The sequence below is a fragment of the Mixophyes fleayi genome, chromosome 9 (assembly GCF_038048845.1).
Source record: "Mixophyes fleayi isolate aMixFle1 chromosome 9, aMixFle1.hap1, whole genome shotgun sequence".
Classification (NCBI taxonomy): domain Eukaryota; kingdom Metazoa; phylum Chordata; class Amphibia; order Anura; family Limnodynastidae; genus Mixophyes; species Mixophyes fleayi.
This window is the reverse complement of record NC_134410.1, coordinates 67,368,019-67,387,054: the sequence shown is the minus strand read 5'-3', so window position 1 is coordinate 67,387,054 and position 19,036 is coordinate 67,368,019. Positions and strand designations below refer to the sequence as shown.

General features: G+C 39.1%; 1 protein-coding gene across 2 annotated transcripts; it reads left to right on the top strand.

Moving 5' to 3' along the window:
• The first annotated feature begins 760 nt into the window (after positions 1-760).
• RAB41 (RAB41, member RAS oncogene family) lies at positions 761-18,742 on the top strand. 2 transcript variants are annotated; one of them, XM_075184508.1, is made up of 8 exons: positions 761-914; positions 9,449-9,507; positions 10,431-10,484; positions 11,698-11,806; positions 14,643-14,754; positions 16,118-16,211; positions 16,678-16,744; positions 17,150-18,742. In XM_075184508.1, the coding sequence occupies exons 1-8, from the start codon at positions 839-841 to the stop codon at positions 17,212-17,214; spliced, it is 636 nt and encodes a 211-aa protein (XP_075040609.1). In that variant the 5' UTR covers positions 761-838; the 3' UTR covers positions 17,215-18,742. The 2 variants fall into 2 exon arrangements, with proteins under 2 accessions (XP_075040609.1, XP_075040610.1); XM_075184509.1 differs by having other exon boundaries at positions 762-914; positions 11,701-11,806.
• Positions 18,743-19,036: the final 294 nt, after the last annotated feature.

Sequence of the window (19,036 nt, the reverse complement as noted above, 5' to 3'; positions counted from 1 at the left end):
TCCTTGAAATGAGTTTCCATGTCAAAGCGTAAACGTAAAGTACAAAATGTATCCCATGAAAAAGTATAGGACATGATCCAATGCCCACCAGCACAGAGCAGGTCCAAATATCAAGTTCTTTTGTGCCGAGTGAACGACTGTTCGGGAATCCAGTGAAGAATTCCCTTAAAATCACCTGCACTCATCCTTATGCAAAATAAAATTTTGTTTTTGCGCTGCTCTGCAAAAATGGGACACCAGTGCGCATGCACTGTGTTTTGCAAAGAACACCCTCACTGTGCCCAACTCTTATCATTGGCCAACTTCTGCTCCTCTGCACATGGGGCCATCTTGCTTGGCAAACCCAAGCGCTGTGGCAGAAATGCAGGTACACTACAGTTGAGAAAATCAAGGTGCATAGCACACCACCACCAGACTGAATTTTGTGCTGCACCTTGGTCATTTTGCACTTCACAAACCAGGCTGAGTATTCAATGCAGTATAGGAAAAAAAGAATATAATAAATTGTCCTCTACAGGTTGTCACTTAAGGGGGGAAAAAAAGAATACTGTCAGGAAAATTACAGGAACTAGAACACTCATCTGGAGAGAGGTCACCTCACCGAGATGACCTAATACTTCAGAAAGAGGCTCCTCCCTCATTAACACCCTTGATGCCAGTCGGCCGACCTCCCCTGGGTATACTAATATGGCGGCCCTGCGGGATGATGGCTGCGCGGGAGCGCGCACGGCCCCTCCCTCTTACGCACAAGTGAATAGAACGCGCTCGGTCACGTTTGCGTGCTCGCGCTTCGGTACTGGTCGGTTCTGCTCCAGTTTGGTGATTCGGCGCCATCATCATGAGCTCGGCCGGCGGCGGAGAGTTCGGGAACCCCTTGCGGAAATTCAAGCTGGTCTTCCTGGGAGAGCAAAGCGGTCAGAGCTTGGGAGAAGGGTGTTCTTATTGTTTATATGTAGGCTGCAGCATAGTGCACATTTATATACATACACGGGAGTGGTTCTGTAGACATGAGAGGCCTCGGCTACTGACAGCCGGGCAGAGTATATATGACAGATATGGACCTTCTAGGATATAAAATAGAATATATAGATGTACACAAATATGGGCCGTGCAGCATCACTGCACAAGGATGGGCGTCTTGGTATCCCTCATATACAGTGGGTATCTTGTTTGTTTTGTGTTGGATGTAACTGTGATATGTTTAGCATTTATGGTCGTATTAGGGACTGGTCCTGGGTTCTCCTGTTTACATGTTACAAGAGACGGCTTTATTGTTCCACGTCTATAATTTTAGTATAGATATAAATATGACACTTGCAGCGGTATTGTCAACATATATTTGTGCTTATGAAAATTATATTTTTATTTGAAAGTTGTCCTATTGTTGGATCTTATCGTGTGTGATGTCATAGCTGCAAATGGCTTGCATAATTTATTTTTTTGTTCACCAACTATTGTCAACTAGTCTGAGGGAAAAATGCTAAATCACCCTTCAGTGAGATACTAAAACATTTAAATTCCTTAGGCTTTGTGTACATTGGTGCCATTAGGTGACTGTCTGTGGGATGCAGTGGAACGCTGCTTGTAGCATTGCTTTGTGTCCAAGGTCCGCTCTGCGTTCTGTCTGCTGTGTGTACAGAGTGAGCATTTGCTAAAAGGCTTCATTCAGCGAGTTCTAATTTTCTGAGCGTTGGCCCTATGGTAGTTTGTACTATGTCTTACAGACATTGTGAAGAAACATTAAATTGGTGTTTTTGAATTAAAGATAAAAGCAGATTTTTTTTGTATTGGCATAATAACTTCATATGTTGGGTACTTCTGACATGGTAAAGACCTTCAACCATCAAAAACTGAAAGTGCTTCAAACACCTAGTAAAACAGTATATATACTCTAACTGGACCTTTTTAGAGTTCTGGCTTTGCATAATATCTTTACTTAAACCCTGGTACCCAAAACTTGTGTTCAGCATTTGTCCTACAAATGTTTGCTCATGCGCCCAATGTCTGTCGCACAATTCCTGCTGTCACTCATTTATTTTCAAGTAGGGAAGACAATGTTTTGTCTACTGACAACAGGCTATCTGCAGATCTGAGGGATTTGCTAGATATATTAAACACTTAATCATAGCTAAGTAAGCTTTGTAGACTTTTGTTTACATAAGGATATTACACCAAAAACTGTTTTGTGTTTTTTTTAAAAAATATATATATTTTTTGTTGGGTGGAATTTTCATTATAGAATTTTCAATATATTTACATAGATTGTATTAGGAAGTTCCCATACCGAGCCTTCAATTCATCTTTTGAATGTGAAAAAGTAAGACAATGGAATTTGATAGGTTTACAGTCAAAGCAATAGAAGTGTCAGTATGGCATATCACTGTATACCAGCTCACTACAACCACTGGATCACAGAATGTACAATGGTCAGCCAATTTGGTTAAAATGCATTAGGGGAGATTAAGTTTGGTGCAGTGTCCCACTGAATATGAACTTAATACCCTGTCTGCGCACATTATCGCCTATTACGGTAAGGAATTTCCACTCATTTTCTTGCGCACGTCTATGGGGAGCGGGGGAAAAATAAGCAAAGATTTCAGCAGGACCTCGCCTCTGAGGGTTTGTGCAGACTCTTTGTGGGGCACATTACCTTGAATTGAATCCCCCATCAAGTCTGCCTGTGTTGCTGGTATTTTTACCTATCTTGGCACTGCGATTTTGTACTACTAACAATGTGCTTGCACTCATGGGTACTTTTGTGGCCTTACATGGTATGTTACCATACAATGCATTCATGAGATCTTAGCTTCACCTTAAAGATTTGTAAGAAATTGGTAATAGAACGCCGAGAGCAATGACATACAGGAATGAGGTGGCACCGGCGAGAGTCCACTGTTTAAGTCCAAGGAAAAATTAAAATAAGAGGTCTTGAACAATGCACTGATGGTTTCTCAAATTCTATAGTCAGCACTCAGCAAAGACTGGCAAGCCAATGGCTTCTGTTACGATCTGTGTAAAATATACATTTGAATGCATTATAATAGGGAATTTCATAGAATAATGGTTACTACATTTTAGAGAAGTGTTTGGTTTCATGTTTTTTCTCAATTTTGAACTGGAGCTCTTCAGGGCTGGATGTGCCCATTTTTGACTTTATAATTAGGTGAGACTTTATTTGCATTGGCAACAGTGCCAACATAGAGCAAAATCAAGTATCAAAATCATTGTTGTGGGAAGAAAGCCACCTTGCACGTCTATCATGCCCAATCTGACTACATAATTCACTTGTGACTTTTAGATGATTGTGGGCTACCACAAATGTGTATAGTCTTTACCTGGTAATGACTGTCAGTGGTCTCACCTTAACCACTGTGGTATTCATTTTGCATAGCATGGGTTAATAAGCAGCAGATCACTTTCAATAAATTTATTTTCTAGAAAAGTGCTGTCCAATTTCTTTGATAGAGGCCCATAATTTTTTGGGATGTACTGAGCAGCCGGATTTATGTTATAGAAATCTTTGTTGCTATCGATAATCATACCACGTTGAATGTTTTCTCTAGTGCATAATATAAAAACATAACCTTGTAAGCTAGTGGCATATTTCTCATTTTAAATGCAAAGTATATACACATATGGCACGTACATCTTGTGCACTTAGTGGTACTATGCAGTTGTCCATACATACAGAGTAATGCACACAAATATATTAACCTCATTGTGAATGAAGACTGGTCTGTGGCATTATCACTCTTTCTCCAGCATATAATGTCTTATTAATTTTCTGTTGGAAAATGTCTCAGAAATTACTCATGTTTGGAGTTTAGCAGGAGGGATGCAGGATTATCTTTGCACAAGAAAGTCACTCAACTGGTGACTGGATTTTGGAAAGTGTGGTCTCTGGCATTGTTCCAGAATATTATTATTATTATTATTATTATTATTATTATTATTTATTTATAAGGCGCCACAAGGTTTCCGCAGCGCCGAACACAGTACAAACGATGGACAGTACAGGGAATAACAGTACAGAACAATAAACGAGTAATACCAAGACTTCAGATGCTCCAGGAAAAGCAAAAATATTGAGGTTGGAGCAGAAGAGAAGGTAGAGACAGGAGGGAGAAGGGCCCTGCTCATATGAGCTTACATCCTAAAGGGAGGGCAACAGACAATCGGCACAGAGGGAGTCTGAAAAGGGTGCGCTTGCTCCTCCTCTAAGGAGGATCCAGGAGATGAGAGCGAGCATGGAAAGAGGGTTAAGTGGAGGGCTGGTAAGCTTTGAGGAAGCAATGAGTTTTGAGTGCCCGTTTGAAGGAGCACAAGTTAGGGGATAGACGGATTGAGCGAGGGAGGTCATTCCAGTGCAAGGGGGCAGCTCGGGAGAAGTCTTGAATTCTGGAGTGGGATGAGGTTATTAGAGTGGAGGAGAGGCGACGGTCATTGGCCGAGCACAGGGACCGGGCGGGAGTGTGGATGGAGAGGAGATTGGAGATATAGGGGGCACTAGACTGGGAGAGGGCCTTGTAGGTGAGGGTAAGAAGTTTGAAAAGAATTTGATAGGGGAAGGGGAGCCAGTGAAGGGCAAGGCAGGGAGGGGAGGCAGAAGAGGAGCGGCGAGAAAGGAAGATAAGCCTCGCCGCCGCATTGAGTATAGAACGAAGGGGGGCAAGGCTAGAGCGGGGGAGGCCGGTGAGGAGAAGATTGCAGTAGTCCAGCCGGGAAATGATGAGCGCGTGGATAATAGTTTTGGTTGCTTCATGAGATAGAAAGGGCCAGATGCGGGCAATGTTACGAAGTTGAAAGCGACAGGATTGCGCAAGAGATTGAATGTGGGGGGTAAAAGAGAGGGAGGAGTCGATTGGGTCAGATCTGGTGTCTCTGAAGACCATGATATATGGTTAACCTCAGTAACATGCACATCAAACTATTGGATGACCTTTGTGCTTTGTGGATCGGCGTGTTGTAATCCTGAAAGGGCACATTCAGCAAAGATGCTACAATTATGATGTGAAGATGATCACTCAATAGCATTAAGTAGCAATTAGCATTGATCTTGCCTTCTAAAGTAATGACTACACCCAAACCATGCCAAGAAAATGATGCACACCACAACATTATGGCATCACCATTCACCTGGTGGTTTTTTTTGTTTTGTTTTTTTATCCATTATCTGTGCACATTATCTTTTATTTTTATAGCGGCAATCATTACGCAGTGCTGTGACTACACATACGCTGTACATCATTCCCTGCCCCATTGGATCATGCAATTCCCTACCCCACAGACTATGGTCCATTTTCTCAGAAGCCAATTAATCTACCAGTATGTTTTTGGATTGTGGGAAGAAACCGGAGCAAATCCGTGGAGCACATAGACTCCACACATATAGGCCCCTGGTTGGAATCTTATCTCATTACCCCATCTGTGTGAGGCAGCTGTGCTAACCACTGTGCTGCCCCAGCTTGTCAAGGGAAAGTAATGGTGCTTGTGTGCACGGGCCTGTATGCTAACAATATTTGTACTGTGAATCCTCCATACATACTTATGGAATAACTGACACTGAGAGAGAAATATAGTACTGTGTAGTTGTTCGTAGAGTAATTCCCAGTACAACAAATTGCATGAACTCTGCTGAATGAGTTAGTGTGCAATTCTCTCCATACTGAAAAGAAACGGATGGGAATTGCACTTCTCCTGTGCGGTATGCATGAAGTCATTCATATGTACAACATAAGACCTGATATGAGCATTAAGTCGGAGCTATAAAATAGATTATGGAACTGAGTAAGTATCCATTGGTAAAGACTTAAAATGGCTATGAATTTTAGTAGCTATAGATCAAGAGGCATTCTAATTGTATACACACTGAATAGGAGCAGATGCTGAGAATATGAAAGTGTGAGGGGTTAAATTTCTAACTGCCAGAACTTGCTCTGCTTGCCATGTGCCGTAATTGCAGCTCCAACCACCATATTACGGATGGCAGACTTTGCACGTATCTATCCTTTAGGGCATGCTCTAGAGGTTCCATTAATAAGATGGAAGGTAGTTGGAGAGGAAGGACCAGAAATAATTGAGGCATGTGTCCATTCTGCTTGAGAAGTTACTGTTGTCTACAACATTATTTAATGCTTAACAATAATTACAATATTATACCTAAAAGTGTGTGATTTAAAAAAACAAACAAAAACAAAATTCAGCTAAGTGCGATAACTAAGCAGCACTACTACCTAGGAAGAGAATGGAGCTTTATAGCTCTGGCCCCTTCCTGGGGACAGCTCTGCAGCTGTTTTTACCAGGCTTCTTGGTTAGTCTCTCAGCCCTGCTGAAAACCGTTGTCATGTGATGTTTTGGAGGGGAATGTGAGAAAGAGGACCACTAAAACTATATCCGACTGTTTCCTTACCACACTTAACTGTCCCGTGTTGCAATGCTCTACACTCTACCTATTTTTCACTCAGGGCGAGTGTATATTAGTGGCTCTCTAAAATGAGCTTGCTGTTTAGTGAAAGGGATGCTCATATGGGTGGGGCATTGACACCCTGCTTGTTCTATACTGTTTTTCTGATGGAAGTGAAATTGCTTCCATTGTAGAGATAAATTTCCCCATTCCCACCATGATGCTTCCCGATAACCATATATCTCCAACTACATTACATAGAGACCTTACTTGCTGATGAAGGGGATGGACCATAGCAGAGCTGAAACTAGTGATGTGCGGGACGACCGCCCAGGTCGCAACGCTGAAGGGGGGCACAATTTCGCAATATTTTAGGTTAATTTGGTTAAAATTGACTGCTAGGGGGCCGGCATTTTTCTTTCTCGCCCCAGGCACTAGAATTCTAAGTTGCGGCTCTGGACCATAGCCAGAGACCACAGAGCAAGCAATAGGTAACAGGGCAGTAATGTAGATTAATGTTGCACATTTTGCTAGGATTGTATAGATGTTGGCACTAGTGGCAATTTATAGCTGCAATTTGTAATCCACCAAACCATCTGACAGACAGCACTCAGTCTGAGAGTTCTAGACAACTAATATCTCGCCAGGCTATTAAAACTCATTTCCCTACGTATGATGCTCGTTGACAAATCTATTTCTGGTTTGATAAAGCATACAAACCTCATGCTTTTATTTAGTCATTCACTCTATTTTATGGCCATAATAGAAAGTTTTGCTGTAGTTGTGCATTTAATAAGGAAATTAGCTTGAAAAGAAAAGTTAAATTCATTTTGAAAAGAAGCCCAACTTCAATAAATTGGGTCCAATTAAAAGTCAATCACATTTAGATTTTTTTCTTTTTTTTGCCTACCAGTGGGTATAAGTTTCTAAAAAAAGATTTACTAGCAATTGACTCAAATATTCCAATAGAGCAATCATTGTTCTGACCAGAACACATATATGTGTGTATGTGTATATATATGTGTGTGTGTGTGTATGTATGTATATATATATATATATATATATATATATATATAATTTGCATGCAAGAAAATGTACATACATGCGATGATATGTCTCCAAATTATAGATGCAGGTCCAGTAAAGTTCAAATAAAACTAAGTCTCTGTATAGTTCCTACAGTGCTCAACCACACAAATATTAGGAGTATCTCAATCCAATGTCAGGTGGCTGTTTCCAAATATCCATTTTTGCCTAAACAAACCCTACTTTGACACTTGAAAGCCCTATTATGGGTGCAGCTCATTCCACCTACAATGATTGCTATATTGTGTTAATAAAACAATGTTTTGTAACATAAATTGATAAATTACATTAACGCCGAATAATAAAGGAGCGGCAAGGGGCACAACCATGAATATATTATATTGAGGATAGGGCTACTGTCCATCCCCCACAGGCAGCACCCATATTATTCACCATCAATATAGTCTAGTGCATAGGACAGTGCTGGGTATCATTCTCTCTTGTTATCAAATATTCCAACATTTAATCTTCTACAATAGTGTGTAAGTTTTGAATGTTGTGCCACTTGGATGTCTAGTTACATTTGGTAGCGGTGTTTGTGTTCACTTACCTCAGAATTTGCTATTGTTGGTCTACAAGTGCAGAAGAATAAATTGCCTCAAAATTTCTGTGAATAGCTAGCGAAACAATCATCCTGAACATTAAAATACAGACTGGATTTGATAGGTTCAGTGGAGATATTACTTTTCGCTGCTTGATAAATCACTAACATCACAGTCCCCATAGAGTTCTATGAGAAACGAAAAGTAGGTTAATGCTGGAGAAATGTCAGATTCCTCCTTTGTTAACCCCCTTTATAGATTAAGTGAAGTCCTGCTATAGCCATCCCCCAGAGAAACCGACTGTTTTTCTCCAGATTGTTGGACTATTTCAGTTTGTTAAATAGCCTAGTTGTTAGACATTACTACTCTACACTATACTACTAATATAAAAGAAGAAATTACTATTGAATTGTAAGGATATATTTTGCATTTATTCATGATTTATGTATATTTAAAAATCAATATTTTAAAATGACATATAGTTTCCTTCCGTAGGCTTACAGGATGACTGGTATTCCTAAAACAAAACTTTATCTCCTGAATTAGTTAATCAGATATTTTTAATTCTGATGAGCTCCTTAAATTGTTTCATACATTTTCTGGATATATTATGTTTGACATAATCCTTTAATATTAGCGGTGCACATTAGTACTTTAATAATACTTATTATATAGGTTTGTTATTCAAGGGAGCCTGTTTAGCACTTCATGTAAAATGTTAAGTTTATGAAATAAAGTATAGCTTACAATTATGATTTTGAATGTATCAAATGGTACATCTTCCAAAGTATGTGGTGTTCTGTAGAGTGCTGCTTTACTACTGGCTGTTAGTAATTCTCCAAAGCCATTAGTAAAATTGTCACTTGCTAAAACCTTTAAGGATTTAGCAATAAGCTGATTATTGTCTGATCTTTATCAATGAGGCCAGAAAGTCAAAGGGTGACTCGGGCAAACTGCCACTCAAGTTTGTCTGGTATGACATCCCTATGATCAGATTAATGTGTACAGTATGTGTATAAGATCTCTAGGACTCTATTTTTAGTCAGATCTAGAAAGAAGCAGAAGTCTGCATCACAAATGTATATATTCTTGTTTTAATTTAGTTAAGTATTTGTATGCAATATTTGATCTTTTGGTTCAGTTGTGCAGCCTTTGGCTTTCCAAACCGCTTGATAAAATTGCTGTCAAGATACTTCTAAATCTGCATGTAAGCACATTTTACTACCAAGATTTGCAGGATGCTATGCAATTCTATCATTTTTGCTTCCCCTATGTATAACAGTGACAGCTATACCTTTTGTATCTGGGCTGTCTTGATTTTGACTTGATGAGCCTGATGCACTACTATACAAAGGGTTTGCATAGTTTACTAAAAATGTATAGGTTATACTTTTTTTTTTTTTTTCTCCTCCTGCAGTTGGCAAAACCTCTCTAATCACTCGGTTCATGTATGACAGCTTTGACAACACTTACCAGGTGAGTCAGACCCTGACCTCTGACTACAAATGATGACTTTAATACTCTTATTGTTTAAAGAGATTAATCTATCCTTAAGATTAGTCAGCCTGATGTTCTCAGTGAGGCTTTTAATCACTTTTTATCTGTATGTTGTCTGAGTGTAATCAACTGTTCAATATTTTATTGTTTCTGTGCCTGCTACAGGGTGCACTTTGCACACAGTCCTGATAAAAGGGAAAACAATCCTGAAATTTAAACTTTATAGGGAAGGTGTGTCCTTTATTCTTTTAATTACTTCTACTGTCTTAGCTTGAAGTGTTTTCTCACTGCACCTTGTTGGTGTGTTGGCAAGTACAAAGAGGTGCAGACTGAACTGCAGGCAATTATCAAATGTCTGCACATGGCTTGGACTAAGCTCTGTCTTCCAAGCCAAGAGAATTATACTTCAAATTGCAATTTTAGAAAATAAGTTTAGAGTAAATAGTCGTCGGCAGAGCGATGAGAAACTGTAGTCCTTCTGCTATCTTGCTATGTACTTGCTACAGGCAATACATAGGTAACTTTTGGGAATAAGGCATGTAGACAAATTATGGAATATATATTATTTTAGTCTGTAAATCTGAGCTAAATTTATCTAGACATTAAAATATAAAATCAAGCTAATATTTACTGCATGTAAATTGCTCCTGATCAGATTCACATGGGAAAGAATCTGTCCATAGACTTCTAGAACTGGAAAGAAATCTCACCAGTTATCAATATAGGACACCTTACGACATGAGTCGTTTTGTAACTGGTGTCTTTCTAGCTACAAAAAGAGATCACAAGTTTCTGTAGAATAGCAAAATGTAGCACATATGATGCTGTTCATTCGTGACCCCAAAGCTTCTAAATTTTTGTGTTTGCATGTTTAACATGTCATGCATTTTGCTTCTTTGCAGGCTACAATTGGCATAGACTTCCTCTCCAAGACTATGTACCTGGAAGATCGCACGGTGTGTAGAGAATACTTAATGTATTTTTTTACTTTTCATTTTACTATTTATTGTAACTATTGTATATTTAAAATATCCAGCTTGCAGTAATAATATAGGAAAATATCCCCTAACAATCAGGGCAGTGTGTTGATTGGATGTTTTCAGTAAGGTAGATGTGAGATAAAGCTACAAACTACCTTGGTTTTCATCAGAATTAAAGCAATTCATATCCGTTAAAAAGCTACATTTTGGCTGCAAAACACTAGCCACTGTCTGCTAATGTCACACAAGCTACAAAGGTTTTGTAGCAATAGCTTGAATATGTGAAAGGAATCTACAGAGATTATAGAAAGACAGAACTGCATGAATTAAAAGCTGCATATCTTTTGGCTGTAAATCGGGACCAATAGATAGCTTGTGTGACCATAGCCTTGAATTTTTGTCACACAGGTTCTTTTCATGAGGCTTTTCTGGTCTTATTGTTCTTTGCATTTATATGGTCTCTTTGCATGTACACAGTACTGTGTAAACACTGGGTTCACAAGCTCTTTTACATCCATAGTGTATTGGTGCTTGCGTGACCTAAACTCTGCATTTACACTGCCTTCTGTGCTCAGTAAATAGTATATAAGCTTAGACTTCTTAATGCACAAAGAATGTCTGGAGGGAAAAATGCTTCCAGGATATTTTCTGCAAATATTTGGTAATTTTCCGGAATGTCTTGTGCATTTTTTTTTAATTTTTTTTTAAATTAGAAAAATTACCTTCACTGTAAATGTTCTAATTATATATTGACGAAGAGTTTACGGACAATCAGGTTTATGAGCAGGATCTGATTTGAATCTGTATTTTAAGGCAAGATTTCTCCATTTCGTTTAATTTTGTTGAAGTTTTTTTTTCTTTGTACAAATATGTAAAGAAACATGCACCTATGGTAAATAAGCTTTGTAGGAAAATGTTTAGGTGCAACATATTTTTGTGACATTTGATTTAAAGGAAATCCTTATAAAAAAAAACAAAAAAAAAAAAAACATACTTTAAAAAAAAAAAAAAAGTTTTATTTTTCCAGTAGTACAAGGACTGCTGATTCATTTGTTTTATGCTATTTTAGATTTATTTGTATTGTATTTTTTTTTCCTGGTCACTTATCTGTACTTTTTTCCTAGTGTTTCCTTCTCACAAAATCTGTCCCTTTTTTATTTGTTTCCTGCTTTCATTGGCCTGGTACCAGCAGGTGCGGCTGCAGCTCTGGGACACCGCCGGACAAGAACGCTTTCGCAGTTTGATCCCCAGCTATATACGTGATTCCACTATCGCAGTGGTAGTGTATGATATTACTAGTGAGTAACATTAGTAGACCATAATCCTTTAACTTATCTATAGTCAATCTTCTACTTATTACTAGGTCAGAGGCCACTTTCAAAGCACAAGAAATTTATAGAGCACATTTATCCTAAGCCTTACTGCTGAACCAGTTAACCACACCCACCAACCTCACACTGCTCTTCAACTCCTCAGCCCGAAAGTGGTAGTCTGTTTTATTCTAATGGTGGAGTCCTAGAGTTCTGCATCTAACTGCCTGCTGAGTTAATGATGTTAAATTAAATGGCACCTGTATGCACCCCCTATTGAATTATTATGGCTTATTTATAAGGCACCTCCAAATTTGCATCACTGTACACTGGAGAGGTGTAGCACGCAAGATACAGACAAAGAAGGAAAAAAAATGGAGATATAACAGCTTGATAAAGCAAGGAAGCCTAATGCAGTGCATAGGATGTAAGGGAAAGGGCGTATGGTAGGCAATATAGGTAAAATGCAGGAAGTGGGGACAAGGGTGCAAAGGTGGGAGCAGACAAGAGGACGGTGGGTCAATCTAGAAGGGGCGGTTGGTGTGCACGATTGTGATACAGGGAGGAGGATATGTGAGTTGGGGGAGTGGGCCAATGGGGGATGGTTAGGAGGAACAATATTATGCTTTGATAAACATAATATTAGTTTTTAGGAAGCATTTGAAGCAATGGAGTTTGGAGTGTATGTGGTGGGAGTGTGTTCTATAGGTGTGGAGCAACAAGGGAGAAGTCTTGGAGGCAGGAGTGTGAGATGGTTATCTGTGGGGCGTTATGGTGGCACTTGTTGGCAGAGCGGAGTGGGTGGGAAGGAGTGAGGAGAAGTCTGAGATATGGGGATAGGGAGGCAGAAGGTTTTGTAAGTGAGCTTGAGTTGGATTCTAAAGGGTATTGGGAGACAGTGAAAGGATTAGCAGAGATGAGAGGCAGATGCATAGTGTGTGGGAGGGAAATCATTCCATCCTCACCGCTGTGGCTAGTTTTAAGTGGGGAGAGGTTGATGAGGAAGGCAAGATAAGAAGAGGTTGCAGTAGTCAAGGTCTGAGAAGAGTGAATAATGGTTTTGCTTTTGTTGAGATCGAGGAAGGGTCTAATCTTGGTGATTGTAGAGACGTTGGAAGCAACAAGCTTTGGACAAGGGACTGGATGTGCAGGAGAGGGAGGAGTCGAGAATGGCAACAAAGTAGCGAACATGGGAAATGGAGGCAAGAATGCGGTTGTCCATGGTGAGGTGTGGAGACTAGAGGGAGTGAAGACCGAGTTCTGATTTGGACTTGTTGCGTTTTAGATACTTTCTCTGCCATCTCTTCATGGATGTCGCAAAACTGAGTTGACCAAGGGAGGAGGTGTACAGTGAGAAGAGTGTGAAAGATGGATCCTTGTGTGACTCCTACATGTAGAGAGGAAGGAAGGGGAGTAATAGTCAGAGGTAGAAATGAGAAGGAGCGTTTGGTGAGGTAGGAAATGAACCAGGATAGGACGGTATTATGGAGGCCAGTAGTGAAAAAGTTTTGCAAGAAGAAAGTGTGGTCAAAAGCGGCAGAGTGGATACTGGAGGATGAGCAGGTAGAGAAATGACCCTTAGACTTGGCACAGATGATCATCATCATCAAATAAGAGGAAGGGGCGAAATCCAGACTGGAATGGGTTGAGGAGGTAGTAAGAGTAGGATTGTGAGATGGTTATATGCGAGTCTCTCGTACTTTGTAGTCAAAAAAGAATAGAGATATTGGGTGGTAGTTACAAAGACAGGCAAGGTCGAGAGAATGTTTGTTTTGTTTTTTGGTTCTTGAGGATGGGAGAGAAAACGGTTCTGAGCGAAGTGAGGAAGAAGATATGGGTGGGGTGCTTCTTTGTGTGGGTAATAGGGAAGTAGAGTGGGTGAGGTGTCCAGATCAACCCATACTGAGTGGAGATGGGCATCTAGCTATCCTCCACCTCCTATGGACATTCCATTTGGTTTGAAGCTTCACTGAAACCCAGACAGTGAGCAGACAACTGGGCGGGACAGTCTAAAACCAGAATGTCTGTATGAGAACAGGGCAAGTAGCAAGCCTACCTAGATATAAGCATCTGAAACCAGTAGCTTATTTCCCTACCATAATGCCATCTGTGAAAAAGATCATTATTAATTTCCACAATATTATCTTGTCCTAATTGGACATTTATTACCAGCATTTAAAGAGGACCACCATGCTCTTCGTGCACACTGCCATTCATTTTCCCAGGCTTTTAATAAGATGATGTAAAGTCACTAAATGCATATGTTTTCAATAATAACGGGGTTTAAGTAAGTGTTTTTTGTTTGTGTCTCTCACCAGTAGATCAATATTAAATTGGATCTATTACTGCTGGCAAAAAAGGAGACCTTAGATGGGTCTCACTTTACGATCTAAATATTCCTGTGGTTTAAAAGTTAAATACCAGCAATGTACATATAAGGCAAGACAGGAAACAATTAAACATATGGTATCCCTAAACACTGGAAAGCTAGTCTTTTTAGATTTTTGGCAAGTTAACGGAGCTGTGCTGCACAAAATTAAATGGTGGCAAAATCCTGTAAAGGCCTATATAATGGCAATTAAAGATATGCGACAAGTAACAGATATGGCTTTCTTTCTGTAGCCTATTCTTGCATATCATTCCTTCCCACCCCAAAATATTTTAACTTCATTAGATTCCTGTCAAACTGTGATGCTTCACAAATACAATTACTCTTGCAATTAAGGTCTGTTATATATTTGCAATCTGATTTATGAAACTGATACTTATTGTGTACTTTTAATATGTATTACACATGTTTCTTTTCCTTGTTCTTTCCACACAGACCTGAACTCCTTCCAGCAAACATCCAAATGGATAGATGATGTGCGGACAGAGAGAGGAAGTGATGTCATAATCATGCTTGTGGGGAATAAAACAGATCTTGCAGATAAGAGGTAACGGCACTGCAGTGCAAGAAGGCAAAGTCTCAGAATACCAGTCCCTCAAATAGAGGAAGTTTACATTCCTGTTTTATTACAGCCTTTTGTAGATAGGTGGCTCTGATGCTAGGCCAGCTATGTTTTCAGTTTTATTAGGTGGATGTCCATCTCAACAATTTAAAAAAAAAAAAAAAAAATGTTTTCTAACTTTCTTCTGTTTTATTGTTAACTGGTGATCAACTTATTGCAGTGTTACGGTAATTTTGCAAATGAAAGTCCAACCTGGGCTCTCTCTTCATGACTGAGCTTCCCTGCCTTTTAAATATCTGTTTAAAAAATGAGTAGGCATCGTAATTAGTGTCATAAAGGAGCTTGCATGACTGTTGCAGTGATCTTTTGTATGATTATAGAAGTGAAGCGAACAGACTTTTTTGCACATATAACCTTCTAACAGTGTTGCCCCTACGTGTTGCTGATTATCCCTGCAGTAGCATTATGAATAGCTTATTGGCTTAAGCAGTTATTTGTTTTTGTTTTTTGTTTTTCCTTTTTAAATATAATTTGGTTTTACTCATACTTTACTAAAAGTTGTTTGCTGTTGTCTTGACTTGTCTGTTTTCCTGCATCTTTTTATATTTCAATTTAATTTTATACATATTTCATGTTTTTCATCCATCTGGCAGTATGAATAGTTTGTGTAACTGTTGCACCACAGTGGTGTTTATGAATGGAAGTGTTTGTATCTTTCACTGCCGATTCTGTTTTCAGTTGCTTATTTTCTTAATTTGTATATTACTTCCCTGGCTTTTATTTCTTCATATTTCCTTTTTGATTTGCTCTGCTTTTTATTTCCGTTTATTTGGTTTTGTTCCGTTGCTGTAGACAGGTTTCTGTACAGAGGGCGCGAGACAACTCGGGGACTGAATGTCTTGTATATTGCAACAAGTGCTAAAGCAAGATGTATTGTCACACAGGTACGTGTCATGCTGTCACTTGCTGTGAGCAGCACACCTCACTCTGGGCTCTATCACCCTCTATGCTGCAGTTTGAATGCATTGTCAAGAAGGTGATTGCTTGGTGCAATTAGCTGTGTTAAACTCTGGCACAGAATTGGTGAGGTATTTTAGCCAATCATTAACGCCATGTTTGCTAATCTACTCTGTATTTAGAGACTTTGATGTGTGTTTTATTTTTTTTATTTTTATTTATTTTTTGTATCACTTAGCAAATGTGGTCTAAATGTGATTTGGCTCTCACCTAAGGAGACATGACACTGGGTCATGTAAGAGTGTTTTCATGTGTCCCTTTTCTCTGTAGATTTGAAGTCTAAGCCTTAGTCCTTGTGGTGATTTTTGTTTTTCCCCTTCTTTTACACCAGACAAATCACCACTGAGGAGGGAGAGCAAAGAGCAAAAGAGCTCAGTGTCATGTTCATTGAAACTAGTGCCAAGACAGGCTACAATGTCAAACAGGTAAGAGCTTCCCGTCCTCTCCCAGTTACTTGTATAACTACACTTCACTATTTAGCAGACTAGAAGATGCACCGCAATTTAGTTGTTTTAACAGTGACCTATAATAAAAGATAAACACACAATGCCAAAAGCATAAATATAAACTGCTATTTCATGCTATTTCCATCAAGCTGCAAACAAAACACAGGTGTGGGGAAATGGTAATGGTCTGAATGCTAAGGTTCTCTGCTGCTTTTCATCTCCTGGTTACTATACGTGACCAGGAACACGTCTGATTCACAATATAACTTCCATTAATGCAAGACCTACAAAAGCGCACTAGTGTGCACTACTCTCTGGTCTGTAATGCATTGTAGTAGCACCTGGTAACTGCACTACTGTGAGATTTTCATGTCTGAATTTTGCCCAGTCATCTGTAGTGTACAGTACTGAACAAAGCATTTAATGTTTGTTTTTACATTTCCAGCTCTTTCGCCGTGTCGCTGCTGCTTTACCTGGCATGGACAGCACACCCGAGAAAAGTAAAGAGGATAGTATCCTTTGCTTATCATTGAGAGGAAGTAGATTAAAGCTGATCGTTTGGTGTTCTGGGCCACTATTCAGTTTTGTGAGCAACTTTGCTTCACACGTTCAAAGGCAAATTGCACTGTTCTGCTCCGTTGGTTATTGAGCCAAACAATTGGGTCTCAATGTAAAGGACCTCTTTTGCTTGAAAAAAAAGGACAAAGTGGCCAACTGTTGTCTTGCAATCAAGGCTGTTGTATAAATTCAGGGAAATATATATTTTTTCGTTCGGTGACACAGCATCAAATATGCCAAATGTATAACATTTTATTAAAAGTATAGTGTACACTGAATTTAGAGCATTAATATTGGTTCCTGTTAAGTATTAATTTCAGCCTCCAGTTGTGTACTTTTCTTTAACCTTTCCCCTCCAGTGATTGACATCAAGTTGGAGAAGCCTCCTGAGCAGCCAGTGACTGAGAGTGGCTGTTCCTGCTAACAACTCTGAATTTTCCATGGTCTGCACTGGAAATCCTGCTGCTGTCCAAACGCATTAAAAGAAAAAGCATTTATTTATCTTAGATTCCCAGTGTGTGGATGCAGTGTGTGCTCCATCATCTTTAAGGGGGAGTTGGGACCCCGTGAACAAGCCACACCCCGCCTCATCTCACTCAAACTGCATGGTGTCGTGTACGGTTGGAGAATGAGAATTTTCCGTATGTATAGTTTTTAATTTTTGCACTTTGGACCCCATGATGGGGCCCACTCAATGTGACAATGAAAATTTGTGCAAACATGTTTGTTACGGTGAATGAACCAGGATGCAGCCATATAGAAAGCTGAATTGCACCCTGTCTTATTTGAACCCTCACTACTAGAAATGTAGACAGGTTACATTAAAAGAATGAGGAGTTTATTGGTGTGCTATAGCCTAGAGAGCTGTAAGTGTATTGTTTTCAGGCTTGGGTCCTGTTCACTTTAATCTAGTGCTCCTGACTCATCAGCAATTAGCATTTAATATATATTTTCTTGGTAGACATTTGATTTAAACTTATCTTCGAGTTTTATAACCTTATTTATGTTATGGTATGTGATCAGCTATCGTTTGTTTCTGTTTGCCATATAACCAGTCGCATTACCAGGCTAACTGTCTGATTTACGTTAAAATGTACCTGTTGTCTACACACATCTTAGGCATTTAATGCCTCCGTAATATCAATAATTCTTAATATGGCTGCCCTAATGTCTGTGATGCACAATATTAATTATGACTACTTTTGTATAAACCATTACTACTTTAGAGGTGCCTGACTGACAGTCAGACAAATGCTATTTATAATTTTCCTGAGGATGTGTATAGTAGTAGCCTTTATGCTTATTTAGCTGTGCTATTTTTTTGTTTTGTGACTACACCTCTGGCACTAAATTTGTCTGATCCTGGGAAAACACTTGTTATACACATAGTGCTTATGTGCTGCACTAAATACACTATTTAATCCCACTTATCCCGCCCTAAACAATGTAACACTATCTGTTCTAAACTTTATTAACGCTTTATAAAAGCACTACAATTTTTTTTTATTTTTTTTTGAGTGGAACTGATTTTTTTATTTATTTTTTTTTATAGAAAAAAATGAATAGAGCAAACATTTGATCTGTGTGCACTGGTCACTCCTCTTTATGTACTTCTCCTGTACACTGGCCGTGCTGCATCCTGGTCATTTCACCTTACCGTTTTTGTGTACAGGGTTTCCCAGTACTCTGGGTTTGCCTCTGATCTGTCAGTTGTATTGTTATTGCAAATCTCTGGATTGTACAAAAATAAAAGATTAAAAAAAATATCGATAATGGATAAATTATATAGTGAAAATGTTCTCTCCACTTGAATACTCCTTGGATGTCTTCTATTGCGTATCTGCCCCATATTACTTCTCCATAGCTGTTTTACAAGTAGGTGTGACTATTACTGAGTATCTACTAATATGAACACAGCTGTGTCACTGAATGAATAAAATCTTCGCCAATCAGTTTGTGCTCTCCTTGTTTTTGTTTTTTGTCCTCTGACAAGTTTAGAAAAACTGCTTCCTAGCAGTGACTTTTTTTTCCCTGAACTCCACAACAGACCACATTTGTAGGTTGTCCACACTATGCCCAAAATAAGTTGATCGCCAGGTTAACATTGGAAATGAGCATGTGAAAAAATTGGTACATATGATTAAATTGGTACATAGCAAATACACATTACTTGAACATAAAGGGAAATATGGAAGTTGTACACATCTGTCTCCCATATTAGATTTTTTATTAGTGAATTAAGCCAT

Excerpts from the sequence above, each read along its gene's own strand:
- RAB41 (XM_075184508.1), top strand. The coding sequence starts at position 839 with ATGAGCTCGGCCGGCGGCGGAGAGTTCGGGAACCCCTTGCGGAAATTC. Across the intron at positions 11,807-14,642 it reads GGTAGTGTATGATATTACTA|ACCTGAACTCCTTCCAGCAA; the intron begins GTGAGTAACATT and ends CTTTCCACACAG. Across the intron at positions 14,755-16,117 it reads ACAGATCTTGCAGATAAGAG|ACAAATCACCACTGAGGAGG; the intron begins GTAACGGCACTG and ends CTTTTACACCAG.